This window comes from Ochotona curzoniae, unplaced genomic scaffold (assembly GCF_017591425.1).
Source record: "Ochotona curzoniae isolate NIBS_2020 unplaced genomic scaffold, NIBS_Ocur_1.0 patch167, whole genome shotgun sequence".
NCBI lineage: Eukaryota > Metazoa > Chordata > Mammalia > Lagomorpha > Ochotonidae > Ochotona > Ochotona curzoniae.
Window position 1 is genome coordinate 1 of NW_024466714.1, and position 22,847 is coordinate 22,847.

Here is a 22,847-nt window from a genome sequence, read left to right on the forward strand (position 1 = left end):
GGGCCCTGTGGACCATGTGTGGGTCTGGTCTTAGAACAGCTCCTGCTGGAGCCTTCTGCTAGTTTCTCATGGATTGGGTGGGCATTCATGGCTTTTGGAGCCAGACAGAAAGCTTCACAATGTGTCCAGAAGATTCTGGAAGGCATAGGAGCAGAGTCTTTGAAGAGGCATGGGTGGCCTGGCAGCGTGATGAGGCTGAGGGAAGGGGCGTCAGGGCTGCGAGGTGGGGGTGGGTGTAGACAGCACCAACATCAGAGCCCATCTGATGCTGCATGTCCAGATCCTAGGATGGAGGTACACAACTGCAGACTGAGCTGTGCTACATTACACTGCCCGTTCATGTGAGAGAGAAAGAGAGAGCTCGCCATCTGCTGGTTCATTCCTCAAAGGGCTGCAATGCTGTAGCCGGGCCTGGAGCTTCTTCCGGATCACTTCACATGGGTGCAAGAGCCAAAAAGACTCGGGTCATCCTCCTCTGCTATTCCCAAACACTTTAGTAGGAAGCTGGATCAGAAGTGGCACATCTGGGACACCACCCAGAGTCCATAGAGGACACCTAGCACCATAGGTGTGGTGTTAGGCACTATGCCACAGTTACATGGCCTCAAATAGTAGACATGACTGATGGAGCACTCGGGCAATAGCCAGTGTAAAACGAATGCATTGATCAATTTCAGGAGCAGAACTTTAGGATTTCCCTTATTTCCAAATGCGTGCCTGTTAGCTGGGTTGGTGAGTCTTCAAAAAGTTTGTGGAAAGTGTATTACATTATAAAAAAATTACGAATTTTTTTTTAAAAATTGCACCAACGTAATCTTTTCAGTTCCATTTTTGAAGAACTTTTTAAAGTATCTTCATTTATCTTCAAGTCAATCCTGTTACCACCATTAAACAAGTAAGACTGAACACAATTTTAGTTTCTTCTTATGCCTGTTTTTTAATTTATTATTTTATGATACAGTCCCATAGGCTCTGAGGTTTTCCTTTCTTCCTTCCCTCCCCCTGATGATTTAACCTATGTCATTACAGTAGCATAGTTCTTCACAAACAGCCACAAGTCCAGCATTCTGACTTTGTAGGTATCTTACACTTGGCTGTGTCACTACCCTCAGATGGAAATTTGCAGAAACCTCCTTGTTTGTTTTGGGAACTCCATTAAAAAGGACTTTGCCCTCAGCAGTAAGACCCTGTCTTGTTTTTGTCTTCTGGTCTTTGTACGTGACTAACACAAGAGACACCTAGGGCTACTGTGAACTGGGAACAGCTACTGGTCAAAGCACAGATCAAGGGTTCATTTACAGACATTTTGACAAATAAACACATCTGTTGAGCCTGAAGCCTCTTTGGTTTATTACAGTAACTGCTTATTATAAGTGAGTGATGTGATGTTTGGATTTCACACATGTGAAATATAGATTGCGTTTCCTAGCAGGGAATAAGTTTCTGTCAATATTTTTTCAGTAACATAGTTCTCAGATTTACAGCTTTACTTAACCAAATAAATACTGTCCTCGACACTAGAACTGCAAGTTGGACCTCATTAGTGAACATGCTTACTGATAGTTACCTGTTTAAAAGTCATTACTGCAATTATTTTCCTGCTTTTTAACAGATATGTCATCTGACGCAGTCGCAGATTGTCTCATAAAGGAACACAGTGGGTCACAGCCCATAGAATCGTGAGCCAAAGCAAAGCTCTGCGATGCTTTAGAGTTTCCGTATGGAACCAGCCAGCCAGCTTGAGTCTACCCCTAGTGACTGGTGACGGTGGGCATTTTATTTCTCATCTTCAATCTTATATTCCTCCCCACCCCCGTTTTTTTAAAATTTCATTTTGTGACACAGTTTCATAGGCTCTGGGATTCCCCTAACCCCTGCTCAAACCCGCCCCCCCCCCATGGTGGATTCCTCCACCTTGTTTTGCAGTATTACAGTTCATGTCCAGTTATGATTCCTTCATTGCAAGCATGTACCATGCATAAAGTCCAGCATCTTATTGTCCAGATAAATTCAACAGTTTCTTGGAGAGACCATCTCTGGTCTGAAAGCAGAGCTGGCAGGATATCACTCCGTCCAATGAAAAGCCACAACATCAGCAACAATTTACAATGTTATGGAAAAAATACCCCCTTTTAAAAACTTTTTAAAAGTACCCACTTTGTACTTTTTAGGATTTAGTCTAGCTAAAGTGTCTATTATCTTCACCATTACCATCATTAACTGCATCACCATCACCACCACCATAGCCATCACTACCTTCCACCACCACCACCACAGCCATCACTTCCTTCCATCACCATCACCATAGCCAGCACTAACTTCCATCACTACCACCACCACCATAGCCATCACTACCTTCCATCACCACCACCACCACCACCATAGCCAGCACTAACTTCCATCACCACCACCACCGTAGCCATCACTTCCTTCCATCACCACCACAGCCATCACTTCCTTCCATCACCACCACCACTACCACCACCACAGCCATCACTTCCTTCCATCACCACCACCACTACCACCACCATAGCCATCACTTCCTTTCATCACCACCACCACTACCACCACCACTTCCTTCCATCACCACCACCACTACCACCACAGCCATCACTTCCTTCCATCACCACCACCACTACCACCACAGCCATCACTTCCTTCCATCACCACCACCACTACCACCACAGCCATCACTTCCTTCCATCACCACCACCATCACCACCACAGCCATCACTTCCTTCCATCACCACCACCACCATAGCCATCACTACCTTCCATCACTACCACCACTACCACCACAGCCATCACTTCCATCACCACTACCACTGACATCCCCAACAACTACCACGACTAATATCAGCATCTCTTAACCTCTGATGATACCTGGTACGGTGCTTTACACTGTGTGACAATATAGGAACACTTCTATTTGTAGTGTAACCTATTACAGATTCTCAATGAAATCCACCGGATCCACATTCCAAATTCCTACAAGATCAGTACTTCCAGTAAACTCTGTCCCAGTGTCAGGGGACAAATAGAGTGGCTTCTGAACAACTGCCCAAACCACAATCCTAGAAAATATTGTATGTGTGCTAGTTCCTAAACAATTCTCGATACATTGGACTAGATATCTTGTGAACATATGGGAGATAACAAGTGCTTATGTTCAATATGGTTTTATAGAGGGGATACTGGCTTGGTAAATGACGTGCTGAAAGTCTGAGAATCAGGAATGTTGTTTTTGGATACTCCTTGAGTTAAACTATGCAAAACCAATTCTATTTTGTGTTTAATCACATGGATGCCATTATCTTCAGGAGATATTTTCTTAGGAAATGCAAGTAATGGAAAATTCCTCCAGAGAGCTGCCTGATCAGCAGGTGTTTTCCACATTACTGAAACTGAAGAGCTCTCTGCTGTCAGCCCTCTTGGCCTCTTCAGAACCACTCAGAGAGCCACAATAAATGCCCAAGTCAGCCCCATGCTGCAAGATTCTGCTGTGTGGTAATCTGGGGCAGGCCCCTGGCATCAGAAAATTTTAAAAATCTTTCCAAGTGTTTCTAGAGGGTTTCAGTTTACCTTAGGCTTCTTTATCCCTATGCTTTCCATATATATTTGTAGATGTCAGCATATTAAGATTTCATCCTTTATTGTATTTTCTTTTTAGAAAGGACATTTTTAACTTTGGAAAATTATGACACATAATTGGAATTGATCTTCTGAAACACATAAACACGTTTTAGCCAAGAATTTCCAAGATACCACTGAGGTGTTCACATATGATATTTTCATTTAACATAAATAGACTAATCATCTAAATTTTTCCATTCTACATTCATGGAACATATTATTTTTAAGGAACTTCTAAAATGATTTTTGTGGAGGGTAGAAAGAGCCTCACCCACTGGTTGAAATGCCCAAGATGGCCAAATTTGGGCCAATGCGCAAGCTGGGAGCCTGGAATTCACTCTATGTGAACAGGAACTCAGTCCCCCATGAGTGACAGGAACTCGTCCCTTTGAGCCATCACTGCTGCTTCTCAAGACCTGCAACAGCAAGTCTCCAGAATCAGGAACAATTCTGTATGAGACACAGGGGCCCTGACTGTGAACTTAACCAGCCAGTCAAATGCTAGTGAACATTCAAAACAGTGCATCTTGATTTAATGATGTCTCTCTTTGAAAGTGATGACGTGAATTCCATATATAATAATAATGAGATAGTGTACAGAGGTGATAAAAAGCAATAGCAATGATGACAGTTACAATGTTTTTATCACGTTGAGTGGCCTTTGGATTAAGATTCATGACTGGTATCAGATGTCCTTGCATATTGCATGTTCAAAATGAGCAGTGTTTGAACTTGCTCTGAGATGTTCACATGGAAGACTGTGAGGGTGCCTGTAAAAGTTCATGGAAAATATGGGCCCGATGGTGTGGCCTAGCAGCTAAAGTCCTCACCTTGAACGCACTGGGATCTCATATGGCCGCCGGTTCTAATCCCAGCAGTTCCACTTTCCATCCAGCTCTCTGTTTGTGGCCTGGGAAAGCAGTCGAGGACGGCCCAAAGCCTTGGGACCCTGCACCCATGTGGGAGACCTGGAGGAAGTTCCTGGATCCTGGTTTTGGACCGGCATAACATCAGCGGTTGCGGCTCACTTGGGGAGTAAATCATCAGACGGAAGATCTTCCTCTCTGTCTCTCCTCCTCTCTGTATATCTGACTTTCCAATAAATAAATTAATCTTTAAAAAAAAAGTTCATGGAAAATATGTTTATTTTGGTGCAAACGTTTTGGAAATCCATGCATACACATACATATTCTAATGCTTGCATATCTAATTGTTTTGGTTGTTGAATTTCAAATAATTTATCTGGTGCCTGCTGCAGACTCTATGCTAACATATTAGCCATTTCTTAAAATAAACAAGACCCTAATAATTGAGAGAGGTTTAATTGGTTCCTACAGGATTTTATAAATTGTACATACACGGAAAATCAGCATGTATCATACACCTTCCACCAACACAGTTCTCTTTGCTATTTCTACTTCCTGGAAAGGGCTTTTTGGTGCAGTCTTGGAAGATCTAAGTTCTCTTGAAAAAATGAATGATTCGCTTGGTAACATCTTTACAATATACTTAGTGATCTTTACAACAAAAAATTATTTATATGCTCAGCAAGAATTATTTACTTTTGCAAACATCATTTGAAATTCACCCCTTAGAGAAACCTTCACCTGGTTAAGTGGTACAGAGTGCCATTGGTCTCTGAGTGTAACTTTTGATGTTCTACCAGAAGTCATGTGCGTGCAGGTACAATATGACATCTGTCTTTGTATGGTTTTGAACGCAGTAACTAGCTATCACACACTGGCAAATCCATGCATTATAAAGGTTTTGTAACCTGGGGACTCAAGGTCAAGGGTCTGCAGCTGGAGAGAGGAAGGTGTGGAGCTGCAAGGCCGCGCAGAGCATGACGTGGGCAAGGGCCCAGGTAAGCAGCAGAGCCAAACTGCCCCTTCAACTAGATGTACAAATGTGATGAATTCAAAGTCTGTTTATTCTGGCGCAAAAACAATTTTGAAAGCCATGCATAGTTTTTCCTAATACACATTTTCCATGTATTATGAATGATATTTTTGGCACTAAAATGAACTTGATGATTTCATTTTTCCATAAACTGAAGCGCTCTGTCTGCTCCTGCAAGCTCCTTTTAGCCCTTTGTGCATCTCTGCTGAGTGGTCAGGGAAGCTTTCTGTTATCTTCCTTTGCTCACTGATTCAACGATCTTCAAGCCTTGTAATTCTCACTGTGCTTAACTGAGTGGCCACTGGCTGACTCTTGGATGTCTTTCTTGGAAGACTGTAGCTTTGCAACCCACAAACCCTGGGCCCGTATGGACCTTTACTGACCTTTACTTAATCCAGTGGCTGGATCCAATCTATGATCAAGTGGTGAAAGCACAGATGACTAAGAAGCTCTGCTTTTCTTTCTGAAAAGCACAATTTCATCCCAGAGCTTTGATTTCAGTGAATGGTTTCTGTAATTCCCCCTCCCCCAGAAAATGGCAGATTAAGGAGAGAATGTTTGTACAAAATAATGGACTTAAAATATTTATTAAACTTAATCGAAACAAATTAATTTTTAAAAAGTAAACTCACCATATTAGCACAGCAGTTATTTCATTTCCCAGAAGAAAACTTTCCTGAAGCTGACATGATGCTGGATCTTGGATATTTTGTTCTAAGTCTTAGTGGGTTCCCCCCCACTTTCAGAATTTCTTTCCATTTTGATAGGCCATTTTCTAAACTCTGGTTGGACATCAAAATCTATGAGAAACAGGTTTTTATTTCTGTATATGTAAAAAAAACAATGCCCTCTAGAGGCGAAGTGCTTTAAAATATTCACACAATTAATTACCCACGGTTTTACTCTCACACTGAGTAAGCAACACACAAACTCCACCTTCAGCCTGGAGAGACATACCCTCACCGTGCCAAACCCCATTGCATGTGGCTGATTTACAACTTTCACCATTTTCCAGGGATATTGATTGATTGATTTGAGACAGAGAGAAGGCTTCCACCCACAGGTTCACTACCCAAATACCTGCAAGGGACTGCTATCGAAGTTGAAAGATGAGAAGTTAGTCTGGGTCTCTGATGTGGCTGGTAGAAACCCAGATTTCTGGGACATCATTGGTTGCCTTCCAGTGTGCACATGAGCAGAAAGCAGGAATTAGAGGAGTCCCGATTTCAACAAAGCCACTCTGATGTGAGGTGCACGCATCTTAAACATTATGCCACAAGCAATCCCCGGCATACAGACTCTCTTACTCAAAATCACGGGACTTGTTGGCATTTGTGATTTTTTTATTGTACGTGTGAGTTTGAACATCGTTTTCATAAGCGAGCCCTTAATTCTTATGCCCACAATTGTGATTCACTGCTTCTTAACTAAGATTAGGGTAAAATGTGCAATTATAAAAACAGTTGAGTTGACACAATGAGCAATTAACCATTCACCCTTACTAATGTTGCATAATCTTTCCAGTAATTTTAAATTGATTGATAAGCACTTGTCTGGGATCAAAAAGGAAACAAAATCTGAAAGAACTCACTTTGCATGTCAGGGGATTAGCATAAGAAGGCACTTCAAAAATTCATGCAAGATGCATATTTTTTAAATTAAATGTGAGTTTCAATTTTTTTTATTTCAAAATGAACATCTTTTGATGAACCTTTTGAGTATCAGTTCTTTTTTTATTTCTATTTATTTGAAAGGCAGAGAAAGACAGACATAGTAACACAGAGAGTGAGTTCCCATCTACCAGTTCATGCCCCAAATGCCCTTATTGGTCCCTGGGCAGAGACCAAAGCTGGTATCAGAGACTCAGTCCAGGTTTCCCAAATGAGCAGTGAGAATCCCATCACTCGAGCCATCATCTCTGGCTACCTTGGTTTGCATTAATGGGAAACAGGGCTCAGGAGTTGGATTTCTGACCCCAACCCAGGCATTCTGATAAGAGCTATGAGCATCATAACTGCTAGGTCAAACACCCACTCCTTAGTCGTATTTTCTCAGTCTTAAGTGTTGGTGGAAACAGTGGAGCCCACTCCGTAGTACTGTTTAGCTGAGCCACACAGCAGCTGACGAGGGCCCAGGGATGGATGCGATCTATATTTTGTTATCACTGGATACCTTGTAATTGCACACTTTATGGTCATGCATGTTTTATTCTCTCGTTACGTTTTCCAGGGGAATAACCAATTGGCTGATAGAGTAACAAACGAAGAGTAACCTGACTCCGATGACCCACTCAGCTCTGCGTAGGAACATGGGAAGTAGCAGCAGTTGGCTTTGAAACGGGGGAATAAGTATGGAATAGCTCTTTTCATGGTTGCCTTCTTTTATTTCTTTGCGCGTCTATTTCCAGACCAGTTGAAAACAGCAGGTTGTTCCTGTTTGAAAACACAGAATCGGAGTTATCGGAACAGGTGCTCTAAGTGACTGGTCATATTTCTGAGTTGCTCCATCTTCAGATTGCTGACTATGTAAGTACTGGTGCGTAAGAAACATCTGTTTTCAAATCGCAAACACATAATTATGCTGGGGGGAACCATCATTCTTAAACGCAGGATTGGCATTTGGGATGTGTTTAGCATTAAGCTATACATTATTTGGATTATGTGGGTTTGCTCCAATAAATAGATTTCTCTGGAAAAATCATAGAAGTAACAAAATGGTAGATTGTATTTGGTTTCCCCAGTGAAGCCACTGAAAGTATTTTGCTGTGTTTAATTATCAAACCTCCCTTACTTATATATTCATTTTCTTACTTGTGAAACGATCTGGCCCAGAAAGGTATAGTTTATTTTTTTTCATCTTTCAAAGCTTACATAACAAATACAGAAAGGAAAATTTCATTTTAGCATGAAAATGTAGACGAGTCCTTCTGAGACCCATGAAATTAAAACTTTTTTTGTTCTCTTAATTTTAAGTCAATGTCCCATTTTCATTGGAGAACTGTATCTTCTTTTAGTTAAATGAAACAGATGAGTAGTATGTGGCTGGCAGGGCTTTTACATTCGTCACTACAATTAGACTATTCTTGGCATTATAATACAACTAGAAAGTCATTTTAAGTTTCACAAATTAAGTATCATGTATAGATAATAAACATGAAATTATTTTGCATGACTTGATTCTGCTTCACGCCCAGTTGAATGATGCATAGATAAGAAATTATGGATAAATAATAAAGATTTAAATTTTAAGAGCATTAGAATTCAAAAGGCTACAGAAAAATAATTCATAAAAATTGTATATGTCTTATCCAGTTAGTTAAAGCTATTTAGGAAGAGCTTTTAGAGGACATTTTGGCTACTACCGTATAGTTTGCATATCCTCAGGGATGATTATACTCTTGCTGTCGCACATTAAGGATTTCTGTGTATTAATCTGAAATTAAATGTTACGTAAATCAATGAAGAGTCCGAATTCTAGCTCTATAAAAGACACAAAATTATGACAATATTTCAAAAGCTTTTTGGAAAATGAAACTATACAGTGCAAAAACTTCCACAGTTTTATAATAATATGCATTTTCTCATGAACTTGTTGAAGAACCCTCATGTTGTTTTGCTGCTCTATGCACAACGCAACCTTGTCTTTTTGATTCCTTGTGTTTTGATGATAAGTCGGACAATTACTAAACACCTTAATCAACTATTGATCCACTATTTTTCTTGTGTTCCAATATAATGCAACTGTTTTTTAATAAATCCCTTAGCTGACAGATGTTATCTGTGTAACAAGAAATCTTCTAAATGAAAGCAAAAAAAGATAAAGCAGACAACAAACTCTCTATAAATACCATCCATTCTAATTAGTCTCTCCACACCATAAAACAACAATCAGCTGCTAGATTTTATTCAGCAGGAGTAGATCAGAATGTGACTAAATTTGTAACTGACGCAATGACTTTAAAGCATACACGAACCAAAGGAAAAGTTAGTTACTGTGCCTCTACTGATGTGCATTCCTATGGATAGAACTGCCTGAGAAATGGAATCGGCCCGCCCTGGTTTCCATTGGAAAGAAGGCTGTGGGGAGGAATGGTCTGGGGCAAGGAGAGTCTGTTGCTGGAGCCTGTGTTCGCACTGGTGCTCCAGATAAGGACCCTTGGCAAGCTGTCTCCAGCATTGCTCACTGGCTCGGGGGTCACACTTGACTGAGCCCAATTCATGAGGATCCCTCACAGCCTGGGACCAGACACAGTGTAAGGCCACATTGGTTTAGCGTTACCACTACTCAGAGTTCCTGTGAGAATTAAATGAAACAGTGGTTGTGAAAATTATTTTTAAATTGTAAATATGAATATTAAGTATTGTTTGACGTGACACATTAGCAGGAACATGGACTTTAAAATCTAGTATATCTGAATTCAGGATTCATCTATGTTGTAAGCATTAGACTCAATTTTCTCGTCTAGCCAATGGGTATGCTTCTTCCCACTTGATGGCTACCAGCCAGTTCTAAGAAACTTTAGAAGGTGGCATTGGACATCGTCTCACGAACATCTCACGGTCAGTACAGTAAAGGGCTATCTGACAGCACTGTGTGCTCGAGTGCTTGATTTGGGCAGATCCAAGAGAACATGGCCATTGCTAAACGCCAGGCTCCCTTGAGCTGTGAAGTCCCTGGAGGGCTGTTAGTTATTTTATCAAATGAAATAAATGGCTCTCCTGGAATGAAGTTACTTGTGTCAACATGACCAGTCTGTGTCAACCTCATGGGCAAATTTCGAGGAAAGACAAGTCATCAGAATGTCAAAGTGCTCATCTGCTATCATATGTAATTGTCATAATTATGGGCCAGTGCAAAGAGCTCAATCCACCATGTGACAAGTATGTTTTCTTTCTCATGGCAGACCTATGTAAATTGTCAAATAACAATCAGAAGGTGGCATGATGAGCATGGAGTTAGATGAGTCAAATAAACATTTAACATCATTGGGCTGAAATTGTTAGGTGGATTTCTCTCAACAGGAACCAATCACCTGGCCAAAATAGACTTGAATCATTTGACTCTTTCCCCTCAGTAGTGCCTGGCTGGGTAAGTCAGCATTTACCTCTGTGTTTTTTTATCTTCACATCCATGTCTGATTATTTTTCCCATCAACTGGTGTAAGAATAACTTGGTGGGGCCATCTTTATGGCAAAATAGGTTAAACTACTACCTGCACAGTAACATCTCATGTACTCCACTTCTGATCAAGTTCCTTGTTAATGTGCTGGGGAAAGCAGCAGAAGATGGCCATAGCATTTTTTTTTTAATTTTATTTATTTTTATTGGAAAGGTAGATATACAGAGAGGAGAAGAGACAAAAGGAGGAAGATCTTCTGTTGATTCATTCTCCAAATGGTCGCAACGGCTGGAGCTGAACCAATCTGAAGCCAGGAACCAGAAGCTTCTTCCGGGCCTCCCATGCAGGTGCATGGTCCCAAGGCTTTGGGCTGTCCTCAACTGCTTTTCCAGGCCACAGCAAGGGAGCTGGAAGGGAAGCAGGGCCGCCGGGATTAGAACCAGTGTCCATATGGGATCCTGATGCATGCAAAGTGAGGATCTTATCCATTAGGCTACTGCTGGGCCCTGGCCCAAGTGTTTTTGTGGGGCTCTTGTCACCCACATGGGAGACCCAGAAGGAGTTTCAGGCTCTCTAGTTTCCACCTTGATTAGCCCTGGCCATTGCAGCCATTTAGGAAGTGAATCAGTGCGTGGAAGATCTCTCCCCCAACCTCTCCCAGTCTCTGTGTTGTTCTGCCTGTCAAATAAATAAATCCTAAAAATAATAATAATAATAAAGAAAAATCAAATCAATGGTTCTATCAGATTTTTCAGGCCTAGAAACCATTATACTTTCAGATGACTTTAAGATAAAATAGCTCTTCATTTAGCCATAGCCACCAACCTCCGGGTTTATTTCTCCAAAAATGGTGTTGGTTTTCTCAATGCCTGAATTCTTAGGGGTCCCTCTCTGATCCCCCCACCAAGTACTGGCTCACAGGATTAAGTCATGTGACACTTTGAAAGTTATCTTTCTGGCACGTGGAGGGTGCTCAGTAAATGTTAATTTCCTGTTCCCCTTCCTTTCTGTGCAATGTAACAGATATTAAGACTTTTATGAACCCTTGCCTATGCTCCTGGGATTATAGAGATTAACACAAAATAGGGTGCAGCCCTTAAGAAGTTCAGAGCATGTTAATGGAGAGAGACATATAAGTGAGCAATGTCTGGGTGACCATTATAATAATAATTTCTAGCCTCCTGAGCTGTGGAGATAAATGTGGCCTCATTGCTATTCATGCTACGGTGCTGGTGGATCCCATATGCACACACACAGGGCTGCAGCCTGAGCCAAGGCCTCCCGCAGAGGGGCAGGCCCCAAGAGACATGCAGAGAAGACCTTGGAGGCCACCCTTTGTCCTCATTGTCTCAATTAGCATTTTCTCCACCCCCTATGTTTTATTTGAATTATTGGTATTTTCTTATTCTGATCTAAGGTTTATGCAAAACAACTCGAAGTCCCTCCCTGCAGCCTGCTCTTGCCCTTCCTGCCTCTTGCTGGTCGCACCTCTTTCCTATATTGACATTCAAGAGCTCCTAGTGACCTCAAATACTTGGGAACATTCCCAGAGAACATAACAAATGCTTTCAGGAATGACTCGGGGCTTCCACAGTGGATGTTCTCCTAAGAGACTGGAGGTAGGCAGGCTGCAGCGTTCACTGACGGCTCTTCTGCATCATCTTCCTCCCCTTTCTCAGCAGAAAAATGGTGGCCTAGTCCAGCCTGGGTGCCATCCTTCCCTACAGTGTGCCATCAAGGTCCTGCTTGACCTCTATCCTTTCCTCTTCTCTGTGCTTAAGCACCAGCTGGATTATCAGCTTCCACTTTTGTATCCTCCAACAGTCTTCAGCCTGGGTTTGAATAAATCGTTGACTTCCCTTTGTTGTTATTCTCTGTGTAGCAGCTCACCTTCGGTATCCTGTATTAGTAAGAGCAAGATCCAAGTGGAAAGAAATCAAAGATGGTCATGCAGCAGGATGCTCACAGCTGTGGAAATGATGCATGCCTGTGGTTTGTTCGCATTGGATGGTTGGTTGTTGACTCATAGAAGCCGTGACATCTCTCTCATTCATGAGATGGATGGTGGATACCAGTTACAATTGCCTATTTCAATGCTAATTAGATAGAAAAATTGATAAAACAAAATTGACTATTTGCTAAACTTACATTTCTTCTTAATTTGCTTGAATAATTTTTCCCACATTTTCCCCCATGGATTTATAACTGCGTTTCTCATCTGTACTATCAGCGTTCAAATAATACATCTGAGCTTTTTGGTTTGAAGGGTCTTGTTATACCACTGATATTTTCCCAAGGTATTCTTTCCCAACATTGACACAATTTTATATTTTATAGGCTCCATATTAAAAAGTCCTAGGAAAGGATTTAAACTGATCTGGTGTAGGTCATGTACCCATTCCTGTCCTACTCAACTGAGATAATGTGAGCCTGCTGCAAATCTTAGGAAAAACATAAGTTGCTGTGAAGCACAGGTAATTTCTAGAAAAGTGGCAGCTAATCAGCTAATAGGAAAACTATCTACTATGTTGATCTCTGGCCAGAATTCTCAAAAAGACATTTGTTTAGTTGGCCTCACTGGCCTCTAACTCTATATTCTGTAGTCCTAGGATTTGAAACATTAGCTTGATACATTTATTCATTTATTACCTAAATGAGCTATATATATATATTTGTGGCATGCAGCCTGCTGTTTTGATAATTGTGTGAGAGTACTTCAAATGTTTGTGGACAAGTGGGCCTCACAGGGCAGTGGGTTAAGTCACTGCTTGGAATGCACATTCCATATCAGTGCATGAGTTCGAGCCCCAGTTACTTCCCTTCTCAGGTTGCTTCCTGCTAATGTATTCTGGTAAGCAACCAATGATGGCTCAAGTGCTTGCACCTTGAACCCCTGTCACCCATGTGAGAGAACTGGCTGTGCTCTCTCTGCCTTTGAAGTAGGTTTTAAAATTGATTAACATTTTTACGTTTGTGGAAAATTGAATTGTAAGATTATTTTGGTGCAAATCCACCCCAACATTTTCCATGAATTTTCTGAAGCTCCTTCATTTAACTATTACATGAATGAATATCTATGGAATAAATGAATTCATGCACTGATGGACACCCTGGGTGGAATCCGTATCTATCACGAACAGAACTGCAATGAACACAGGGTTATAGATACCTCTTGGACAAGTTAGTTTCATTTCCTTTGGATATGCACTTGTAATGGGATTTGTTGATGCACTCTTAGCTATCAATGACTGCAGAGATCTTCCTATCCAATCAAATCTTGAAATCCCACTCACAGGAACTAGCAAATCCTATTCATGCACAGCACATTGTTGTGGTGTGACTGGTACAGAAGCCTGTGCTAGTCCCCCTTCCTGGGAGTCAGCAGGTGGCTGTGCCGGAGGAACAGCAGCACTCTAAAGATCTGGGCAGGTGGGGGCAGTAGCAGAGCAGAGGGGACAGGAAGGAAGGAATCAGAATGTCAGTTCTCCTGGACATTCTGCCTTCGATTATGAATTGTCAGCAAGGCTACGCCTAGGAGACAGGGCTTGGCTGCAGGATTGGGACACAGGGATGAATGCCATGGACTCAAGCCTGAATTTTAGCTCACTCTACAGAGAAATCTGTGCGACAAGAAAAAAGTGCAATAGTATAATGAGCAGCCAATCGACAGTATGGATGTCTGTCTGGGTTTGTGTTGTGGTGGGTAGCATAAGGCTTTGTTCTCTACTTGTCTTTGTGTGAACCAGATTTTAGATTGGAACTCCATGACCTCCAGGGGGTCACACTTTTATGCGAAAATATTTCTGGACTGTGTAGCATAGCCACACTATGAGTGCAAGCCTGAGTCCTTGAGCAGTTATACCCTCAGCTAGGTCAGCTCTGTCCTCAGAGACTAGGCAACTGCAGGATTTTTGCCTGATGTCTAACTTGCTTGAAAGCTGCTTTCCTTTCCTTCACTTAAGAAGAAGGTGGGGCTGGTTTTGCGGTGTTGGTGGTAAAATCACTGCCTGCAATATTGGTATCCTATTTGGGTGTCAGTTCATGCCCTGGCTGCTCCATTTCTGAGCCAACTCCCTGCTAATGGCCAGGAAATAGTAGCAAATGATGGTCCAGTTGTTTAGGCCTCTGCATCCTTGTGTGAGACCTGGATAAAGCTCCTGGCTCTTGATTTCAGCCTTGACCAGCCCTGGCCATTGCAGTAATCTGGAGAGTGAACCAGCAGTTGGAAGATCTTTTTCTGTCTCTCCCCCCATCTCTCTATAACTCTGACTGTCAAATAAATAAATAAATAAATAATTTTTTTTTAAAAGCTATGGCAAGGCTGCCTTGTGATATGGTAGGTTAACCTGCCTTTTGTAGCACCAGCATCCTATCATAAGTTCAAGTCCTGGTTACTCTCTGATTCAGCTCCCTGTTAACATGCCCAGGAAAGCAAAGGGAAATTATTCAATTGGCTGGGGCCCTTGCCACTCTTGTAAGAAGACCTGTATGGGTCTCTGGTTTTCTGCTTTGGGCCAAGAGCAGCCCTGTCCATTGAGGCCAGTTGGGCAGAGTCCTACTAGATATATTTCTGTCTTTCTTTGTGTCTGTTCTTGTGTTTGTGTCATTTGTCACTCTACCTTTCAAAGAAAGGAATACATTATTTTTTTTAAAAAAGGGGAAGGGATTGGAAATTTTGAGATGTTTGATGTTATTCTTTTAAATTTTCTATTCTTTCTTATTTAGAGAAAGAGACAGAAATAGAGAGCCCACCTAAGGTGGTAGTGGGCCAGGCAAAGTCAGGAGCTGAGAGCACAAGTCAGGGCTCTCACACAGGTGACAGGGACCCAACTACATGGACCATCATCTCTACCCACCAAGATTCAATTGGCAAGAAGCTGTAATCAGGAACTGGGAACAAGGATTGAACCTGGGCACTTCAACATAGCAAATGGGTTTCTTAATTGTGAGGACAAACAACTGCCTCTTTTCTACTTGACTGAAACCTCTTAGGACTAGCAGCTCTCACTGTATCACTTTGGGACCCCCAGGGTCTCTAATTCATCAAACAACACCCTGTGGCCTCCACCCTTGAGGTGTTGGTATGATCATTAGCAACCAGAGCCAGTATCTACTTCAACTGCATCTTTTTGCCCGCAGAATGTATATACCAGCTCTTCTTCTGCCACTTGTTGTCACTAAGGATTCCTTGTGCTATAAATGAGTGTCTCCAAAACCCTGACATGCAAGTATTCAGCCATTCACATGTATTCACTCATACAGTAGCTGCTATTTCAGGAGACCCAAAACAGGAGACAACAGTATTTGTAACTTCTAGTTAGAGGAGTTGGTGAAGTAGTTGATATTTTAATATTTTAAAAGATTTTTAACTAATACATGCAAACTGATGATGACCTCCATCAGAACTAACTTGAAAAGTATTCCACTGTGTAGGTGTTCCACATCTCTATACCTTCCTCGTGACTGGTCACTCGGGTTGTTCCCAACTCTTGCCTACTGTTCACAGTGCTACAATAAACCTGGCTTTGCATGTCTCTTCAGCAGACTGATTTCTTCTGGGATTTGAAGGAGTTCCATTTTTAAGTTTTTGAGGAACTTCCATACTAATTTTAATTCCCACCGATAGTATGGAAGGGTCCCCTTGTCCTCGGCATGTTTCCAAGGACTTGTTATCTTTCATCTTGTTGACAGCAGCTGATCTAGCTGGATTGAGCTGATATCTTACCATAAATTAAAAACCACAGTAAGATATCAGCTCATTCTCCTTCATGTTCGGGGGCTAAAAATAAAACTCACTCTGAACATAGAATGCTGATTAGTACAGGCTGGGAGGAGTGGGATAAATAGTAGGCGTTTGGATTTAAAAAGGGGGAAAGCTGGGTCTAGTTCACTAACTGTGACAAATATGTTACACTAAGAGGAGATATTCATTATAGGAGGAGCTGGGTGTGGTTTACAGATTGTGACATATGGAAATACTAATGTAATATGCTAACAGTAGGGGAAACTGCAGGTGATGAAACCTCTTTTTATACTCCACAATTTTGATTTTATAAATTTAAAACTATTTTGATATGAAGTATGGAGAAAGAATAAAAGTAGTGACCTCTTCCTTTGAACTTACTTAATCTTGGATGTACAATATGTATTGTTTCTAAATCACTGAAGTGTCTTTTTGAGATGGGCTTTATTATGCTGCTCCTTGGGACCTGGGATAGCTCAGCTTATCCTAGGTCCATCAGAGGACGAGGAACCAGCTCATCCTGGTTCCAACACAGTGCAAGGAACCATCTCAGATGCAGAAGCTCCAGGAGCATGGATGTTGGCAGGGAGGGAGAGGATGTGCTTTAGGATCCTCCTGGTGCTGCAAAGTTCTAACCTAGACCTCGAATACAATCAGGATTGTTTTCCTTGATGTTTTTAAATAGCTTTTTAAAAATACTCTTATCCTTTCACAGTGATCCTTTCCATTGCCAACTACATTTGGAAGAAATACCAAACGGTTATGCAAATTCTGTCTGCCCCATCACAGCAAAGGCCCACATTTGCCTGATCTGGGAAAATGGTGTTTCATCTGTTCTGAGTTAGGCCATGTTAGCCTCTGTTAAATGGTGTGGACAAAACTGTGTTGTATATGCATGGCTGCCTGTATTCTGACACGCTGGCTCTAAGCTCCAGTTTTGCATTGCTTAATTCCTTCTCCCTGTCTTCTGAAATTGGCATGCAAATTGTTGTTGTACAAGGACCTGTCTCTCCCTTGGAGAGGCTGAGATATGATGTATGGAACCCTCATGGCATTTTCCCCCTTGGTTCTAGAGCCTGACAAAATGGCGTGCGATACACCTTACCAGCGGCAGCGGACTGTGTCAACAACTGGAGAAACTCTGTATGAAATTCTTGGTCTGCATAAGGGAGCATCACATGAAGAAATTAAGAAAACCTACAGGTACAGTGAGAGTTCAAGAATGACCTTTCTTATGCTGCTAGTGGTAACTCTTTCTGATTGTCAAGGGACTCCAGAGAAATATGTAAGCCAACATCAGGTTATCTGAATTTTGAACTCCATGTTCCTTGTTGTATAAACAGAGATAAACAGGAATTAACACACATGACTTTGAGATTATGAAAGAACTATCTGATGATGGTGTGTCATGCAAAAGAGCAGTCTGTATTCCAGGGCTGGTCTTATTGAGGGGAGAGAGAAAGAGAAAAGCAACCACAACCCATACGGCATAGCAGTCTCCTGGAAGGGTATTTCTTTTTCTTTTTTTCAAATATAAGGGAGTTTGGGCCTGTTGCCATGGCTAAATCCTCTCCTTGCAAGTACGGGCGTTCCATCTGGGCGCTGGTTCATGTTCTGGCTGCTCCACTTCCCATCCAGCTCACTGCTTGTGCCTGGAAAAGCAGCGGAGGATGATTTGCCAAAGCCTTGGGACCTGCACCCAGGTTGGGAGACCCAGATGAAACTCCTGGCTCTTGGCTCCTGGTTTCCGATTGGCTCAGCACCAGACATTGTGGTCATTTGGGGTGTGAACTAACAGATGGTGGATCCTTCTCTCTGTCTCCTTCTCTCTGTTAATCTGATATGTGTTTCTTATTTAAATAAATAAATTGATTGATTGATGGAGCTGGCACTGCAAGTGGCAGTTTTACCTGCTGTGCTTCAGCACCAGCACCAATAAATACATTTTTAACAAAAAAAAAATTTGTCTTTCATAACTGATCTAGTTCCAAGGTACCCATAGCCATTTTTTGGAAATATCTGAAATATCCTTTTATTTAAGGTTTCAAGGAATAAAAAATTGAATACAGAATGTTTCTTATTGAAGAAAACTTACAAATTACCAGAAAGAAAACACCTATCCATAATTCTATATCTAGTAATAATTATCATTGACACTTTGCTTCCTTCTAGTCTTTTTCTGTCTAAATAAGATTTTAAAATCTGTCATTTCAAAATAAGCCTTATAAAAATTTGATGTTATCACATCTTCTAATGTCTCAATGGCTATTACCCTATGGCCAGTTGTATTTTATTTAACCACATTATGAACCATTATTTAACAAAAAAGTTTTAAAAACTCTTTTCCTAAACTTAATATTATTGTTCTCAAATCATGATACACATTTCCAATTATTTCCCTATTATTGGATAAAGAAGCTATGCCTTGATAGGGAAAAATGCACCAAAACATAAAAAATAGTTTCAGATTTTAATCGGTTAGTTCCTGATTTGGTCTTGAAAAACTTTTTTTTAATGCATAGCAGTTAAAACATTTCAAGCATGCAAGCATGTTGTTCACTTTCCATATGGCTTTTGTTTTACCTGCCATGATTTGAAAATTCTTCTGGGTTACAATGTTATAAAAAAATATTAACTGCCATCTTTTCTAGTACATTCATGATTTTTCAAGTTTCTACAAAATCTTTGATACAATGGGTTTTATGTTGGCAAATAGCATGAACTATCACTTCAGATTTATTCTTTTCCTTAAATCACACAGCCAGTCTTTACTTGAGTCTCCATGTTTGTCTTCTGATGGGAAGGTCTTTGGCCTTGGAACCCACATGATGCAGAATGTAGGTTTATGTACCTTTATAACCTGAAATACTTTGAAGAAGCAGGTGCTGAAGAATAAATCACCAGCAGTGCAAACAGCCATTTGGATTCACATAGTTCTGCAAAAATGAAGGAGTCTGAGTAAAGATAATATCCATCTCCTGGTTTACATTTCATTAAGGTGCTGGAGAGACTAAAGTCTTTGCTATTTGATTTTACCATAGAGCTACATAGAGTGTGCCTGCAGGTGGAAGTCTTTGGCTGAAAGTAACGAAAATGGACTCTTACAGCTTCAGGTCAAGTCATTGTGCTTGGGGCTTAGAGTAGCAATCAAATTAACTACATTATAAGCTTAATATCTATAAAAATGCTTCCCAAACCGAGAGGGGGTAAAGTCATCTTCAACCACCTTGTCAGTTTTAAACCTCTTTTACTTTACAATTGTGACTTTTAATTGTGCCTTTATTAATTTCAGGTCATATCTTAATTAAGGCATTAATTATGTTGAGTTGTTTGCAACTTTAATAATTATAACATAAAATCTTTTCATGTAATCAGTGTTGTGCTCTTAATTTCGTTTTAATGTCACACAAATATTATTTTTTCAGCTGATTAGGGTACTTGTATGCTGCCAATAGCATCTGTTTCTATCTAAATTACACATTTGTATTCTGCAAATTATTCAAAATGTATGAGCAAGCTGGAAATCCACTGAGGGTATGATATTTATATTCAGGGATCTGGATGAAGGCAGTGACATTATAGTGAAGTTAAAACTCAGTGAATTTAACAAAATTACCAACTGTTGAACCTCTCTGCTGCTTGACCTTTTTGGCATCCTTGCTTGTGTTCTTGAAAGCAAATTTGAGCTAAAGATTTCTTTCTTTCTTTTATATTTATTTTGATTTTGGAATAGATAATATTTTTTGTTTGGTTAAAATGAGAGCATACAAGCAGACATGGTTCCCCCCGAAAAGTCTTCCTTTTGCCTCTTACTGTCCGGATCAGTCCCTACTCCCATCCCACCAGAGGAAGCACTTTGGTTAGATCTTGATGTTCTCTTCTACTGGCATCTGGTTGAGTGAGACGGCATAACAGGTCTCCACCATCCTTCCCTGCTGAACATGACTTAAAGCTCTAGGAATGACACAACAGACAACTATGAGAGAATTCCGAAACATAGAAAAAGGAAAGCTAACTGATGAGAGCCCAGGGCATCTTTTGGCTTCCCCTCTCCCTCAGCAAAAGGAAACTCAGTCAGTGCTCTTCCAGCACTCAATCAACAAACGGCTTCCAGGTAGCTTTATTCTTTTTCCAAATTGAACAGCAGTTCTGTGGTTTTTTTTTTTTTCTGTTCTTTTTTAAGATGTATTTATTTGAAAGGCATAATTGCAGAGAGAGAAAAATCTTTTATCTGCTAGTGAACTCCTCAAATGGCTGCAGCAGTCAGGGCTGGGCCAGGCAGATTCCAGGAACCAGGAGCTTCTTTTAGTTCTCCAACAAGGGTGCAGTGGTTCAAGTGTTTGGGTCATCTTTCACTGCTTTCCCAAGTATATTAGTAAAGAACTGGAACCAAAGTGAACAAGCTAGGATTTGAACTGACATCCCTTTGGGAAGTTGGCATTATAGATGGCATCTGGATCAGGAGCTCAACAACACTAGACAGTCTCCATAGAAACCAAAGGAAACCAGAGAAAGTCTGCCTAAGCACAACTGGAGAGTGGCACTCTCCCAGCAGCCTGAGCCCTGCCTCTCCCAGCTAGAGACCCCACTTGAGAGAGGCCTTGAGTCCTGGGAGTTCTACCCCAAGCACCCAGCTCAGGAAGTGGGTTGTGTCATGAACTGGAAACTGGCTGCTATGTAAAGGTGCCCTGCCTAAGGATCTGCTTTAAATGCCTTACTACCATCCTAAGGACCAGTGAGAGCCTGGGAGGCAGGAGACAAAACAAAAGTACACCAAAACCACTAAAATAGTTCTGAAAAAACTGACATTGGCACCATGCACAAAAGTTGGTGAAGACCTGCATGCTAAGCCTACACAGGATGACTCTTAAGATAAAAACAAATAGAACCAAGAATCTAGGGACGTAAAAGCCAAATCATCCAGATAAACCAAGCACACTCATCATATGAAGAGCCAGTCTGAATAAGAAAGGCAATCATCAGACTTCCATATGGAAATGAATTAGAATGACCTGACCACATTTCCAAAGTAGCCATAATGAAAAAAGACACAATGAACTTAAAAGAGTAGATACCAGAGAACAGAATCTGTGACGTTAGGGAGAGATCAACATAATTTACGCATTTTAAAAAATAGAAATAAATTTGAAAATGGGGTCTCAGGAGCCATGGAGCATTAATAAGTGATCCAGGGGAAGCACTGTAGCATAGCATATAAAGCCATTGCCCACTGAGCTGGTATCCCAAATAGGCACTGGTGTGGCCCAAATAATCACCTCAGATTCCTCTCCCTGCTAATGTGCCTGGAAAGGCCATGAAAGATGGCCCAACTGATTGGGCCCTGCACCCATGTGTGAGACTCCATTGAAGCATATGGCTTCAGCCTGACCTAGCCCTGACTGTTGTGGCCAATTGGAAAGTGAATTAGTGCATGGAAGATCTCTCTCTCTCTCCTCTCTGTTTTTCAAATAAATAAATAAATAAATAAATAAATAAATAAATAAATATTACCCCAAATTTGTAGCATTAGAGTCGTCTATGAAACAAGAGTATTCAATGAAATAATGGTTGGAATTTTCTCAAAATTAGGAAAATATATAAAATTATATATTTAAGAAGCGCTGTGGACCCTAATAGGATAACCTTGAGGAAATTCCTTTTAACATATAACATATCACATTAAACTTCTAAAAACAAAATACAAATTTAAAATCTTGAAAACAGCCAGAGAGAAACTCCATGTTGCCTATAGGGGAACACCAAGTTGAAAGGCAGCATATTTCTTACCTGAAGCAGTAGAGGTCAGAAGGAACTGTTAACATTTTTCAAACGTTGAAAGACAAGAATTGCCGACCTCAAATCTTGTATCTGATAAAATTGTATTTCAAAAATTAAGGGAAAATAAAGATAGTCTCAGATAAAGTACATCTAAAAGAACCTGTTGCTAGCAGGTCTGTTTTTTAAAGAACGGCTAAAGGAAATTTTGCAAAAGAAAGAACACAATGAGCAAAATAATAAAATCGCCAAGAAGAATGGGGAAAAAAAGTAGAAATATGTATAAATGTCAAAAGTAGTCCTTCCCCTTATGAGTTTCCTAAGTTATACATGACTGTTGGTCCAAAATTATCATACCACCTGATACTCAAGACAATGTAGCTTAAAAGTGGGATGACAAGGGAATTAAATGGGAGTGAGGTTTCCATAATTCACTGCTATCAACAGGTTGTGACAAGTCTCGTCTGTCCCTCTTGTTCTCATCCCTCCACCCCAACACTACCAAACCACTAAGAAAACAATATACATACAAAACAATATACTCCAAAATACTACAAATAAACTGTGATGCAATCCTAAAAAATGTTTCAGATAACCTTCAAAAGCTAAAAGAAGTGAGATACAGAGCAAGCAAGCAGAAAGCAAAAAATAGGTCTAAATCCTGATGTCATCATGGGC

At 40.8% G+C, this 22,847-nt stretch overlaps 1 protein-coding gene across 1 annotated transcript in view; it reads left to right on the forward strand.

The window, feature by feature from the left end:
* The first annotated feature begins 7,797 nt into the window (after positions 1-7,797).
* The window catches only part of LOC121166529 (dnaJ homolog subfamily C member 5B-like), a 40,523-nt gene continuing 25,473 nt past the window's right edge, over positions 7,798-22,847 (forward strand). Inside the window, exons 1-2 of the mRNA XM_040995702.1 lie at positions 7,798-8,057; positions 17,468-17,597. Of these exons, the coding sequence (XP_040851636.1) occupies positions 17,479-17,597 (119 nt within the window). The 5' untranslated portion in view covers positions 7,798-8,057; positions 17,468-17,478. The remainder of the gene's footprint in view (positions 8,058-17,467; positions 17,598-22,847) is intronic.